Here is a 12,908-nt window from a genome sequence, read left to right as displayed (position 1 = left end):
ATTGTGTCTAAAATTCCTAAAATATTGCAATCTCCTGTCAAATTAGCAAGCATATATTTTACTATGTCTGAATATGCTTTTCATGCGATCAGGGTCGCCTGTCCAACCTCGTGGGTTTTCTCCGGGTCCTCCGGTTTCCTCCCACTGCTAAAGAACCCTACGCGCAAGCGAATTATTGAAATAAAATTAAACCATATGTTAGTCCCGAAATGACCTAGTTTGTGTCGAGTGGACGTTAAACCCCATTTCTCTTTCTCTATCTCTTTTTCATGCGATCATACTTGTAGCAAAACTTTCAGATTTGTAACTCCTCTCTCGTTATAGGGAATCGCACTGGATCGCTAACTTAGAAGTCTCGGGTTTGATCTACGAGTTGGCCGAGAAAGTTCCATGGGAGTATCTGGTGTGAGTTTCTCTGGTCAGTGCTGCAGGGTGGAGGCCTAGCAAGGGCAGTGTCTAGTCGTTCGGATAGGACGAAAAAGCGAGGTCCTGTGTAAAAGTTAAAGTTGGTTTGCTTATAAAATAGTTGGATTTCGAAATAAAGGGTAGGACATATACGGCTGTCCGGGCAAAATTTGATCCAATGCATACTGCATGGCGTATGTCCGTCTTCATTAAATCAGTCGGTGCGGAAATGTAGGACGTGAAACCCCATATCCACCGACATTTTATTTTCTTAAGAACCCTTGAAGATGAAGAAAATAATAATGAAGTTTTTACCTAATATAGAAGTAGCAAAGACTAACAGACCAATGGCAACAGATTTATCAACATCTTGAACACTCCTACAATAATGAAACACAAGTAAAACACAAACTGATTGAAATACAGATCTATATTTCGTTTCGTTTTTTTATACTTTCAATGGTCCCTACTACATGAAGATCTGACCAGCTGTAGTGGGGGCGGGGGTCGCGTCAGGGGTCATACGAGTGGCCTTTAACCCTATGACGTCAGACATTGATTAATAAATCAGCGTTGACGTTTCTAGTGGTTTAGCCACAATTCCGCTCAGGGCGCCAAGAATTCACCGTAACAGACTGTTTAATCCCTTACATCAACCAGAACACGGTTTAAATAACAACTCTTCCAGATCCCAGTGTAGTAAAGACAAGTAAAACGAAATTTTGAACAAATAAAAACGAAACGAAATAGGATCTCTGTTTTAATCAGATTGAAGTAAAACATTGCCTTTAATTCAATACCAGTAAACAGTAAATGCAAAACATTGATCCAATATATTAGTTACGCTCTTATCCACAGTTTGATACCACAGAATATAAAGAACTTATCTATTCACTATATTCTTATATCAGATGCTAAGTTACATCTGTGTTGCAGTCATGACGGATTTCATCCCAACATTGAAGGTGTGAATTATTTCAACATAAATAGTTATACTGTTATCTACCTTGACCTACCACATAAAATTTAAAAACTTTTGGTCGATATCTTAATATAATTTATGCTAAGTCAATATCTATGTTGCAGTCATAACGGATTTCATTGGCATCTCAACACTGAAAGTGTGAATTATTGCAACTTATTAGTTACGGTGTTATCTACATTGACCCACTACAGAATATTAAGAACGGATGTATTCACTATATTTTAATATATTTTATATGCCGATATATCTGTGCTGCACATGAACAATATTAAAATTTGAATATATTTACGCCGACTCCACTGTGAACATTTGAAATTTACCTGATTAAAATAAGATAGCTGGGTACAATAGCTTGGGTTCCTAAAAAACTCTGTATTACATATACAACTAGGTAGGGAATGAGATTTGAACAACCTGTAGCACATATTCCTGTCGTAACTGATCCGCCATCTAACTCCATACAACCACCATAACTCTGCAAAAAGATAAACTTTCAATGCTTTACAAATAACTTTTACACTGATGATAGGTCAACAATTACCTAATCACAAATAGTTTTTACATTCATAATAAGCTATTGGTACAGGTTTCGGCGCAATTACCAAAAGCCCATTCGTTTTCAAGCGCAAGACTACTGCTTCTTTGTTTTGCAAACTAGTACGAGCGTACTATGGACCAGATCGAAGATGACGTCACTGCAGACATCTTTAGATCAGAGTATGTGAATGGATGTCCTATTGTCCAAGGAATATGTATGCCAAGTGTCAAGTCGATCGTACTTGGCGGAGCCAAGGGCTTTTTAATAAGAGCGTCCTTCCCAAGAAGAAGAACAGAAACAATAAAAACAAGATGACTCTTGGAGCTCAGTTCCTGGACAAAAAAGTAGAGATGTGGTGAATTATTTTGTAACCCAGTTACTTGACTTACTGTATCTGTTTTATTCCAACATTGGGCAACACAAGGATTAAGATAGGTTCTATCATCTTCACCACAAACAGGTAAATACGCCTTTGCATCACAGAAACACTCTGGTGAAGTTGCTCGCAAACCATCATCTAATGTGACACTTGAATAAATTGAATAAGACATTTTAACAATACAGTCTCGACATTGGTATCAGTCTAATAGCCACCGACTTCTAGAAAACCGTGCTTACATTTGCTTTTGAATTTTTGGTTTATTTGAAATAAAAGGTATGTTATGATTTGATTTGTTAGCGGTTTTTCTTTGGTGGAGGTGGTGGTGGTGGTGGGGTGTGTGTGTGTGTGTGGGGGGGGGGGGGGTCAAGGGTGGAAGATTAATAACGTAACCCGTTGAAATTGAAACATTGCTTTTACATACGTAGATTAATCCTCGGTTTAGATGTTATCAAATTTTCTTTCAAGAAACCAGCTATTGAAATTTTAATCGTAATAGATTGCATCGATGCGAATTTAAAACTTATTTCCCCATATTCCACAAGGTCAAGCGTCTTAACTACTTGTTATACATTTGTAACATTTTGACAACTGATTTGACAGAGCACTACTAATAATTTTCATTCAATATGTTTATACATATTTATACATATACCAACTTACATCTCTGTATCTAAACCAAATATCCGCTGATCATCACAACCTATAAAGATTAGTGCTCCGGTTAAGGCCAAGACCAGTATGAGAATACAGTTATTGAACTTGGCACATTTATAGGTGTCCATCTTAAATCTTGACGTAAACCAACCACCCAAAACTGTTCCAAATACACTCACAAATAACCCTAATACACCTAAATAAAATAATAAATATAAACATCTTTCTAGCTGTATGTACATTAAAATATTGGTTCAAAATCTAGCACCTATGGAAGCCGATAAGTACCCTTTTGCGTTAACAGATACAGACCGGAAGACGAAGTAAAATCACTTTGCTCCTTTTTGCCTTCAGGACTTAATCTTCCGGTTATAAATATAGACATATGTATATGAAGGTACATTGAGATATTGCGTTAACAGATACAGGCCGGAAGACGAAGAAAAATCACTTTGCTTCTTCTTGCCTTCGCGGCTTCGTCTTCCGGTTATAGACGGATAGCGAAGCGAGGGCAAGAAATGAACAACGCGAAACTAAGAAGTGGCATCGACATAATTGAGAAAATGTTCCTGGGGGCCACTCGCTTCAGACGTCGGCATTTCGACACTTCACCAATTAAAGATGCGTTATGTTAGAATTAGATAGAAGCTGGTGCTTCTTTCTAATTTATAATAGTTCAAAATTAGATAATGTAAAATGAATATATTCAAATTTCCATTAAAATTTCTTTATGCTCGACAGAGTTATGACTGTTTGAAGCTATACCGTAGATCGCTTTAAATCGTAGCAACGGTACATGACACCTGAGACTAAGTCTCGATTATCCATTTTATCGTTCAATTTTTTTTAAATCTCGCGGGTGTTCAAATCCATTCGAATCTCGACCATACGATGGTCCAGAGAGTTGATTCTAATGTGAATTAATGTCTAAATAATAATTTACAAATGGTTTGAAGCTAAAAAAAAAGACCTGCAATAGACAGATTAAGCTCTCACATAATGCATCTTGTACTTAATTCCACCTTCTAACTTTTTTGTACGTTACGAATTGTAGTAAACAGCCTGGAGTTACTGGGTAAAAGATAACACTTTAAGTAATTGGCCACCCATCCAGTTATATAATTCAAAATGTTATTACCGTATTGATTGAGATACAAAAATCTCATCTTTTATGTAATTATTATAGTTCTACGGGTTTTTAAATCGTCGATAATTGGGAGCAGGTGTGTTTGGAGTATAAGATTCCCTTACTCGATATCATGGCCTTATGCATACTAAACTTGGGCTGTCTGCTATACAGTTAGCTCCACTTGATAACAGGCATTTATTTTGAGTCCTAAATCGACGATTTTAGTCGAAAACATTAAAGATACATTATGGGATATTCGATAACGAGTTGGCAGTTCTCACTATAATAGTTAAAAACTAGATAATGTAAAGGCAATTTGCTGAAAATTTCATTTAGATTGATCCACTATGAACCGAAAACTAAGCGAATGAAATTTCTGCCTAGCCTCGGTCATCGTTACTAAAGTCAGTACGATAAACAGCATAGTCTCGATTATCTATTTAATCGTTTAATCGAGAAGAAAAGTTATGCAGTGAATCGGCTCACAATCCACTTAAGATCGCAGGCTAGCAATGCCATCAAGAGTTGTTTATGGTCTGAATAGGTTAATTAATGTCTAATTAATAATTTAGATAACATTTCAGGCCTAAAGAAAGATCTGCAATAGACAGATTTAGCTCTTGCATAATGTATGTTTAAGTATACTTCGAGAATTCTTAGAAATATTTATTCCACTTCCATTTAGAAAATTGTAAAAATGTATTTACTCGTTTTGTGTATGAAAGATGTTAAACGGGGACGAACTGCATTCCAAATACCATATCAATTTTTGGATATAGCGGCCCTTCAAGGCAGAGATCTATTCTTGAAGTATGAAGTAGATGGATCTCTATCAATATTAAGCAACTAGGGCTTTCTCTGTGTTAAAAGTTTAAAAGAATATATGTGTCCGTCCATTTCAAAATCAGTCGCATTTCCCACGAGCTGATTTCAACAGAAACGTCAAAATACACTATATGGGTCAAAGTTATTGAAATTTCGATTTTGGCACTAAATGTTCCGAAAAAGCATATATTTTTTAATAAAGTAGATAGTTTTGGTGAAATTATTATTTAAAATATATAAAATATAAAATTTGGTGGATGCTGTGAAAAAAACAGAACGATAATTGTATCGCTAATTGCGTAAAAAGATCAAACTTTGCAGCGCTCGTATTTCCTTCGCTTCCGGGATTTCCCTTTCATTGTTGCCAATGTAAATGTCGATTGGGATCTCCTCTTTCCAAATATAGTAGGATAATCGATGTCATAGACGTCTGGGTCCAATCAAAGCAGTTTAGGTAACCCCCGCCTCCACATGACGAATTGGCTTGTTGCTATGCAAGTAAACACAATAGTCGTTTTTGATTGGTGGTATAGCCCTGCGCATGCGTAAAGTTCTTTCTACTTCTATTTACATCTTCCAACATGGAAGGTGAAATTATAATAAGACGTTATTACACGATTAAAGTACTTACCGCTTATAAGATTTGCTTTCCATGCCGGTATATAAAACTGATTTTGAAGATATTTTGGTCCAAAGATAATTAAACCAGTTATAGAGAAACTTATAACAGAAATGCCAAGTAGAGCTACTGTGAATATAGGTATTTTAAATATTCTGATCAATGTCATTGGTAAACCTGAAGAGCAAAAAGAAAAAGTCATACAAAATTGACTGTTTGGTTCAGGAACTGGCTCCAAGGCACTACTCATTTTATTGTTGTTGTTCTTGGGGGCAAAGCTCTTCAAAAAAAAAAGCCTATTCAAAGATTTGGGATATGTCGCCACAATTCCAAGATGGTCGCGATCACGGCATTCTGAGTACCGGATCCATATAGTACTATCGTACCATATATACATGTCAGAAACAAAGTCTCCCACTCTATGGCCAGTCTGCTACTTGGGCAGACTCTTGTCTTTTCTTGTATAGGCTGGAAGACTGGACTGAATAAGCAGATATCAAATCTTGTTTGGAAATGTTTTATAACGATTGACAATCGAATCGTTATTCATTTGTTCAGTAGATACGTTTATTCGAGCCCAAAACACAGCAAGCCTATGGTCTTTGGAAACACCACTAAAACTTTGTGGCATTAATATATCAATTAATAGTAAATTATACCCACCTTTCAATGTCGTGCAAAGTGACTTGGAATTGGTCTCTGTTTTTTTGTCATCAGGAATGGCCGCTACATTCTTCATTCGCTTAGGGAAGAATAAAACTGGTAAGCTGGTGATTATACCTAAACCAGCAAATATCACAAAGCCTAACCACCAACACCCAATCCATCTAGGGTCTGTAGTCGATAAAGATGTATCTGAAATATAAATAAATTAAAACCAATTAGGGCACTTATTTTCATTCGGACTAACCAGCGCGGATCCACGAATTGTTTAATAAAAGGTAAGATGGGTGAATTGAAACCGGATTCAGAAAGGTCACATTCCCTGTGCTTGGAGTAGAGCGAGTCGAACATTCTGTATTACTTGTACCGCCATTTGTCGACATTAATGAAATGTTAATTAAACTAATTGTTGGACATACACAATTTATTTATAAAATTGACATAATGTTTTATTGTTTATCTCTTGATACGGTAACTTACTTTAATAATAGAAAATCCGAAAATAGCGGTATATACATATAGCGGTAGGTAGATATAGACATAATGACCTGATAAATCGACGGGTATGCTGCTCATGGCTGATCCTACCAATATAGCAACACCTGGTCCTAGAACAGATGCTGCTATGGTAAATCCTGAAAAAAAAACATAATAAAGATTTTATTTTAAAATATATCTATATATTAATCCTACGATTATCATCTGTAACTGATTCGTACAATCGCAGCTTAGTCACCATGTCAGAGCATGCTCGTTTTATATTACTATGTGGTCCGTGGTAAAGTATATTGTTTATCGCGATGATATGGCACGCGCAATGCAGGATTTGCTTACCCTTTTATGAACACCTGGTACCATTTTATGCTGCTGAATTCGTCCACTGTATTTTATATTTTAAACACTAGCTAGTATTGATTGTTGTTGATTTTTGTTTATATCATCTAGTGTCTATCACGTGGCTAAGTGGGTAAGACGCTGGCTCGCTATCCTGGAAGTCGGGTGTTCGATCTCTGCATTGGCCGAGAAAGTTCATCCAAATTTTCCCCTTGTCAGTGATGCAGGACGGAGGGCCTGACCAGGACAGCTGTCTAGTCGTTCGGATGGGACGAAAAACCGAGGTCCCGTGTACAAATTGGCGTGCACGTACAAGATCCCTTGGCAGTTGGAATTTGATATAAGAGTAGGCCGTAGCGCCGCTGCCCGCGCAAAATTTCCCTCATAGCACACTGTATGGCGTATGCCCGTCTTCATTAGTCTTCATTTCTGATCATCTTCACCCAGGGGGGTTGGATGGTCGAATGGTTAGCGCGTGCACGCTGTATCATAAAGTCTGTCATTGAGTCAACTGGCGTGGTTTCGACTCCACGGTTGTACGTGACAAGGAGTAGGGTTGCCCGTCTAAAGATCCCTAAGCGCAAGCGAATTATTGAAATAAAATTGAACCAGATATTAGTTCCGAAATTACCTAGTTTGTGTCGAGTGGACGTTAAACCCCATCTCTCTCTCTCTCTCTCCTCTCTCTCTCTCTCATTCCTGGCATTCAGCGGTGTTCTTAAAGATTTCTTCAAAGCTTAGAATTATACAAATAACATAAGAAACAAACCAGTTACAAACCTAGATATAATCCAGTTTTAGTTTTGTCTGGTACGTTGTTATCTATATATGTTGCTGACAGGGATCGTTTAGCAGTTTTACCAATACCTTGTACCACTATAGATGCACCCATAATATACACAGTAATTAGACCGGTTCCTTGTAAACCACCTTCATTATCAACGCTCAGCTCAGTGGTCTTACTGGTTGTATTAACCGCTGAACAAATCCCCGCATCCATTGTATTAGAGACATTTGTGGTTGACACGTCTTTAGGTAGGTAATACGGATTGAAGTAATATGGTACAGCAGTAATAAGCATTCCAAAACTGTAGATAAGAGCAAAGCTTGATATTATCCTAGGAATGTGTCCACGGTTACCAAAATAGCTAACTATTAATACGAAGCACAGTTGTCCAATTTCATTACAAGATATTAAAGTGCCACTAACAACGCTGCTGATTTGGAACTGTTTTTCAATGGCGCTGATCTGTGACGAAAGATAAGCCATGTTCGTCTGCGTACACATAGCAGTAAAACTATAGAAAAAAACAAACAGTTTTAAGTTCGCAAAACGTTGAAATGATGTTGGTTTACAAGCACCAATACCACAACTCGTGTCTGAAACATCGACGTCATCGTTATCTATCGTTTTCTCCGTGTTCGTGTCATTGTTATCGGTACCTTTACCGTTTTCTAGGTTGTTATAATATTCTTCAGGTTTCTCAGCAGAGGCAGTGCCATTCTCAACTTTATATAACCCACTAGGCATTGTCAGTGATCAGGCCTCGGCAACTGAAAACAAAGGTATTATTATTATTAACTATATTATTAAAGTACCGTTTCAAATTTCTCGCGGCTTAATCCACGATTATTTAACATTTAATTAAGAACAAAAAAATCCAAATATCAACGCTAGATAATCTCTCGGCTAGGATTCAGTGGGATCAAAACAGGTCCATCAATCAGATTTCGTTAAGACGGCGGTCATGTTTTACTACCATGACGTCATCCGACAATAAACAGACTTGTTATTGTCGACCAGCCTACTGCAGATTGCAAAATGGCGGAAAGTGGAATTTGAAAGAAATGCAGGCCTGTTTTTTTTTCTAAAAAATAAAAAATAAAAATAAAAAAATGAAGGAGAAATGAAATGAAATGGGTTTTAACGTTTTACCTTTCTGCTCCTACTGGTCTAATGAAGATTGGTATACCCCATACAGTGTGCTATGAGGGAAGTTTTGCCAGGACAGCGTCGTTACGACCTACTCTTATTTCGATCTCCAATTATCAAGGGTTCTTTTACGTGCACGCCAATGTGTACACGGGACTTCGGTTTCTCGTCCCATCCGAACGACTATACATTGTCCATTGCCAGGCCCTCCGTCCTAAATCACTGACAAGGGGGAACCACAACAGAAAAGCCCGATGAACTTTCTCGGCCAACGCAGGGATCGAACACGGGACCTCCAGGTTAGCGATCCAACGCCCTACTCACTGAGCCATAGAGAAGAGAGAAAAATGAAAAACTAAAGTGTGCCATTACATAGATGTATAGAATTTCGCTTCATCATATTTTTGAAAATACTTCACTAATATTCCTGTTAGAAATTCATATTTTACGATATTGCAGTTTGCATAGGATTCATATATTTTAATTACACGTATACCAGCTACTTTAAACAATGACCCCAACAAAAAAAGAACATGATGACCTACATGTTAAAACTTCTTAATGGTTACATAATAGATTTACACGGATGTGATTGTGCAAAAATAAAACAGTTGATTTTTTTTTATCTTTATTTTATTGTAGACTATATTTTTATATTACTTTCATCTAGTGCGACGTTTGATTGAATTTTAAATTGTTTTAAACTGTTTGTTAAGAAATACGGTTATATTTGTATCTTACTTTAACCCATTGTGACTTAAGACTGAATTTTAAATTGTTGTAGACTGTTTGTTAAGAAATATTGTTATATAAAAAAGCACATGTATATTTGTCAATGTCGGCAGGTGAAATGAGAGATATACAGAATAAACAGAAAAACTAGATCGTGACCCGGTCGCTGTCTTGTATCGTAAACAAATCGTGACCTTTAAACGTAAATGCGGGAGCCGCGGTGGTTCAGTGAGTAAGGCGCAGGGAGAAATTGAGTTTAACGTCCACTCGACACAAACTAGGTCATTTCGGGACCAACATATAGTTCAATTTTATTTCAATAATTCGCTTGCGCGTAGGGGGTCTTTAGCAGTGGGAGGAAACCGGAGAACCCGGAGAAAACCAACGAGGTTGGACAGGCGACCCTACTCCTTGTCACGTACAACCGGGGGAATCGAAACTTCGACAGTTGACTCAATGACAGACCTTATGATACAACGCGCACGCGCTAAACATTAGGCCATCTCGCTAACCAGGAGGTCCTGGGTTCGATCTCGGTGTTGGCCGAGAAAGTTATCCGGAATTTTCAAGCGTGGTTTCACCTTGTCAGTAGTGCAAGTCAGAGGGTCTGACAAGGACAGCGTGTAGTAGTTCGGATGGACATGGCGTACACGTAATAAAACAAAATTGGCTGCAGTTGGAATTAGATATAGGTTTATAGGCATTAGAACCGCTATCCGGGCAAAATTTTCCAGATATCACACTGCATGGCGTATAATCGTATAACTATCTTCATTTTCTCAGCTCGTGCAGAAAAGTGGAACGTTAAACCCCATTTTATTTCATTTAAACGTGAACTTTATTTACTTCTGACTCAGAGTCATTGTGGCTCCTGGATCTATCCTAGTGTTGGCCAAGTAAGTTCCGAGAGATTTGCCACCCATATATACTGGTTGGCATGCTCGTTAAGTAACCCCAGATCCCCCACCCGCGCCCTGCGCTCCCGCCCTCCCCACCCTTACTCAAATTCCTGAACACGCCCCTGCTTGGGCATTGGGCGAATGCGAGTGTGGCTCCTCAAGATTCGTAAGATTACGCTGATTGGATGGCAATATGATGACAGGTAATCACGATGTTTCAAATGGAGTCAGGGAACTAAATCCATAGTCTTACTAGTTTCAAATCCCCGGTCCTAATAAGCACTGGTAAAAACCGACAGGAGCGCTTTGTTGACAATGGCGCCCAAAGTATTGCAAAAAGTGACAGACAAGGAAAGATATCTTACAGATATGCATATTCTAAACAGCATATCTATGTCCAAAATTTAAATCATTTCAAAAGCTACAGACAAGTGATTGTTTGTGATTATATCACGCACATTGGTGAGACATGCATGAGCTCTTATAACTCGCTTATCTTATTTAAAGGAGCTAAATCGCTAATATTTTGAACCTAGAAATTGGCACAAATGAGTCACAACACTTATAATAATGTAATAAGAATTTATATAAACTGTTTTACATTCAATCGTGTCCTTTTTACTGTGAATTGTCATCAGTTATGTTCGGTGAAATACGCCAGAAGTCTTAACCGCAAGTCAGTTTCTAGCGTCTGGTTATTCCAGTCAACACCGATATTATTTATTGCGCATGCTCTCCAAATAAGAACATGATATCACCGTTTGACATGACTTGTGGAATATGTCTAGCCTCATTCATTGAGCACCTTGTTACAAATGGCGCTGAAACGCATTATGGTACACGATTCGTGTACCAATGGTAACAGAAGCCTATCTTTTCCAGGTAAGATCACAACACCATTGCTGATTTAAATTGCAAAATAAATCGTGTTTTCAATGTCGAAGATTTTGGATGATATTGAGTTACGGACTTGGCTACTTTAATTTTCATTCAATTTCACTAAAAAAAACATTGTATATGAGTTACATTGCATATCTATTTATCACTCAGTTACCGGGTCGGATATACCAATAGGTATAGTAAGCCATTGACCTAAGGCCTACTGGTAACTTGAGGGGCCCACTGAAACTAATTTGTCGGGCAGCGTGCCAGACCTGGTTGAAGTGTACACTGTGTATTTCATTATATAATATTTGAAAACCATAAATTTGAGGTCCAACTAAAGAGTTTGGATAATGGGCGACATTGGTAAATCCGACCCTACATAGTTAGTCATGGTCTGGATTTTATACATAGTTTATCCAGTGTAAATATTTCGGACAGTTGAAGCTGTACTTCAAACCTGTCGGACAATGTAAGCTGCAGTTCTTCGCTGTCGGACAGTGTAAGCTTTAGTTCTTCCTTGTCAGGCCCTCCGTCCTGCATCACTGACAAGGGGGAACATATATTATAGAGATTTCAGGTTTCAGACGGCTAGTAATTCTATCTACTTCCCTTCTAATATTTTAATCTTTTCAGTTAACTAGACAATAATAATAAAGCAGTAAGAGACATGTTATTGTTGAATCGTATGTGCTGATCATTTAAAGAAATGGGGAAAGGGCAAAGAGGGGTCTAGTACGTGCATTGTAGATAATAAAGGACTTATGAGAAAAAATGTTGCGTTCTGCTAGAGAGCCTTTCAACAACCAACCTCTTTATTATTAGTATATATCTTTGTATTTCTCATTTGTTGACGTAATTTGCTTTTTTTTTGGGGGGGGGGGGTCTTGCGAGTAATTTATTTCTTCGTATATTTACCTACCCGATCAAAAGTTGCCCGATAGCACACTTTGTGGTGGATGCCCGCCTGCATTAGCCCAGTCGGGGCACAACAGTAGGACGTTAGCCCCCATTTCATTTCGATTATGTACATCCAGTTTTACTTACGAACATGACATTGTCAAGATTGGTTGTAAATAACTAAAAATATAAGAAAAACGAGCGAACCTGGGTAACGAGTCAAACCGCTATATCAGTCCCGAAATAACCTCACTTCTCTCGCTTTGGACAACCACAGTATCCGTTATTATATAAATTCACCATAATATTAAACGTTTTTTAAAAGATAAAGTTAAGGAATCATCGAGGTGTATTATACTTCTGTGAAAAATGTTAAAAATTAATATAGGCGACTTACCTCCACATAAATTAATATTTAGAAACAGTTATCACATTTACAGGGTTCCGAAGAAGAATATATCCGCATTAGTTGTTTATATGTAATAAACATTGGGAGTCTGTATACTGGTGATATAGGTTAAAATGTTG

The 12,908-nt window shown here is 37.7% G+C and overlaps 1 protein-coding gene across 1 annotated transcript in view; it reads right to left on the bottom strand.

Annotated features, from left to right (window-relative positions):
- Positions 1-12,908, bottom strand: part of LOC126821973 (solute carrier organic anion transporter family member 2B1) — a 15,450-nt gene extending 2,542 nt beyond the window's left edge. The window contains exons 1-9 of the mRNA XM_050550652.2: positions 12,778-12,908; positions 7,815-8,588; positions 6,749-6,835; positions 6,201-6,392; positions 5,550-5,714; positions 2,971-3,160; positions 2,318-2,456; positions 1,711-1,865; positions 721-785 (exon numbers count right to left, since the gene is read on the bottom strand). Coding sequence (XP_050406609.1) covers positions 721-785; positions 1,711-1,865; positions 2,318-2,456; positions 2,971-3,160; positions 5,550-5,714; positions 6,201-6,392; positions 6,749-6,835; positions 7,815-8,565 — 1,744 coding nt within the window. The 5' untranslated portion in view covers positions 8,566-8,588; positions 12,778-12,908. The remainder of the gene's footprint in view (positions 1-720; positions 786-1,710; positions 1,866-2,317; positions 2,457-2,970; positions 3,161-5,549; positions 5,715-6,200; positions 6,393-6,748; positions 6,836-7,814; positions 8,589-12,777) is intronic.

Source organism: Patella vulgata, chromosome 5 (genome assembly GCF_932274485.2).
Source record: "Patella vulgata chromosome 5, xgPatVulg1.2, whole genome shotgun sequence".
In the NCBI taxonomy this organism is placed as follows: domain Eukaryota; kingdom Metazoa; phylum Mollusca; class Gastropoda; family Patellidae; genus Patella; species Patella vulgata.
Note: the sequence above shows the minus strand (reverse complement) of the source record. Positions and strands in the feature narration are given on the sequence as shown.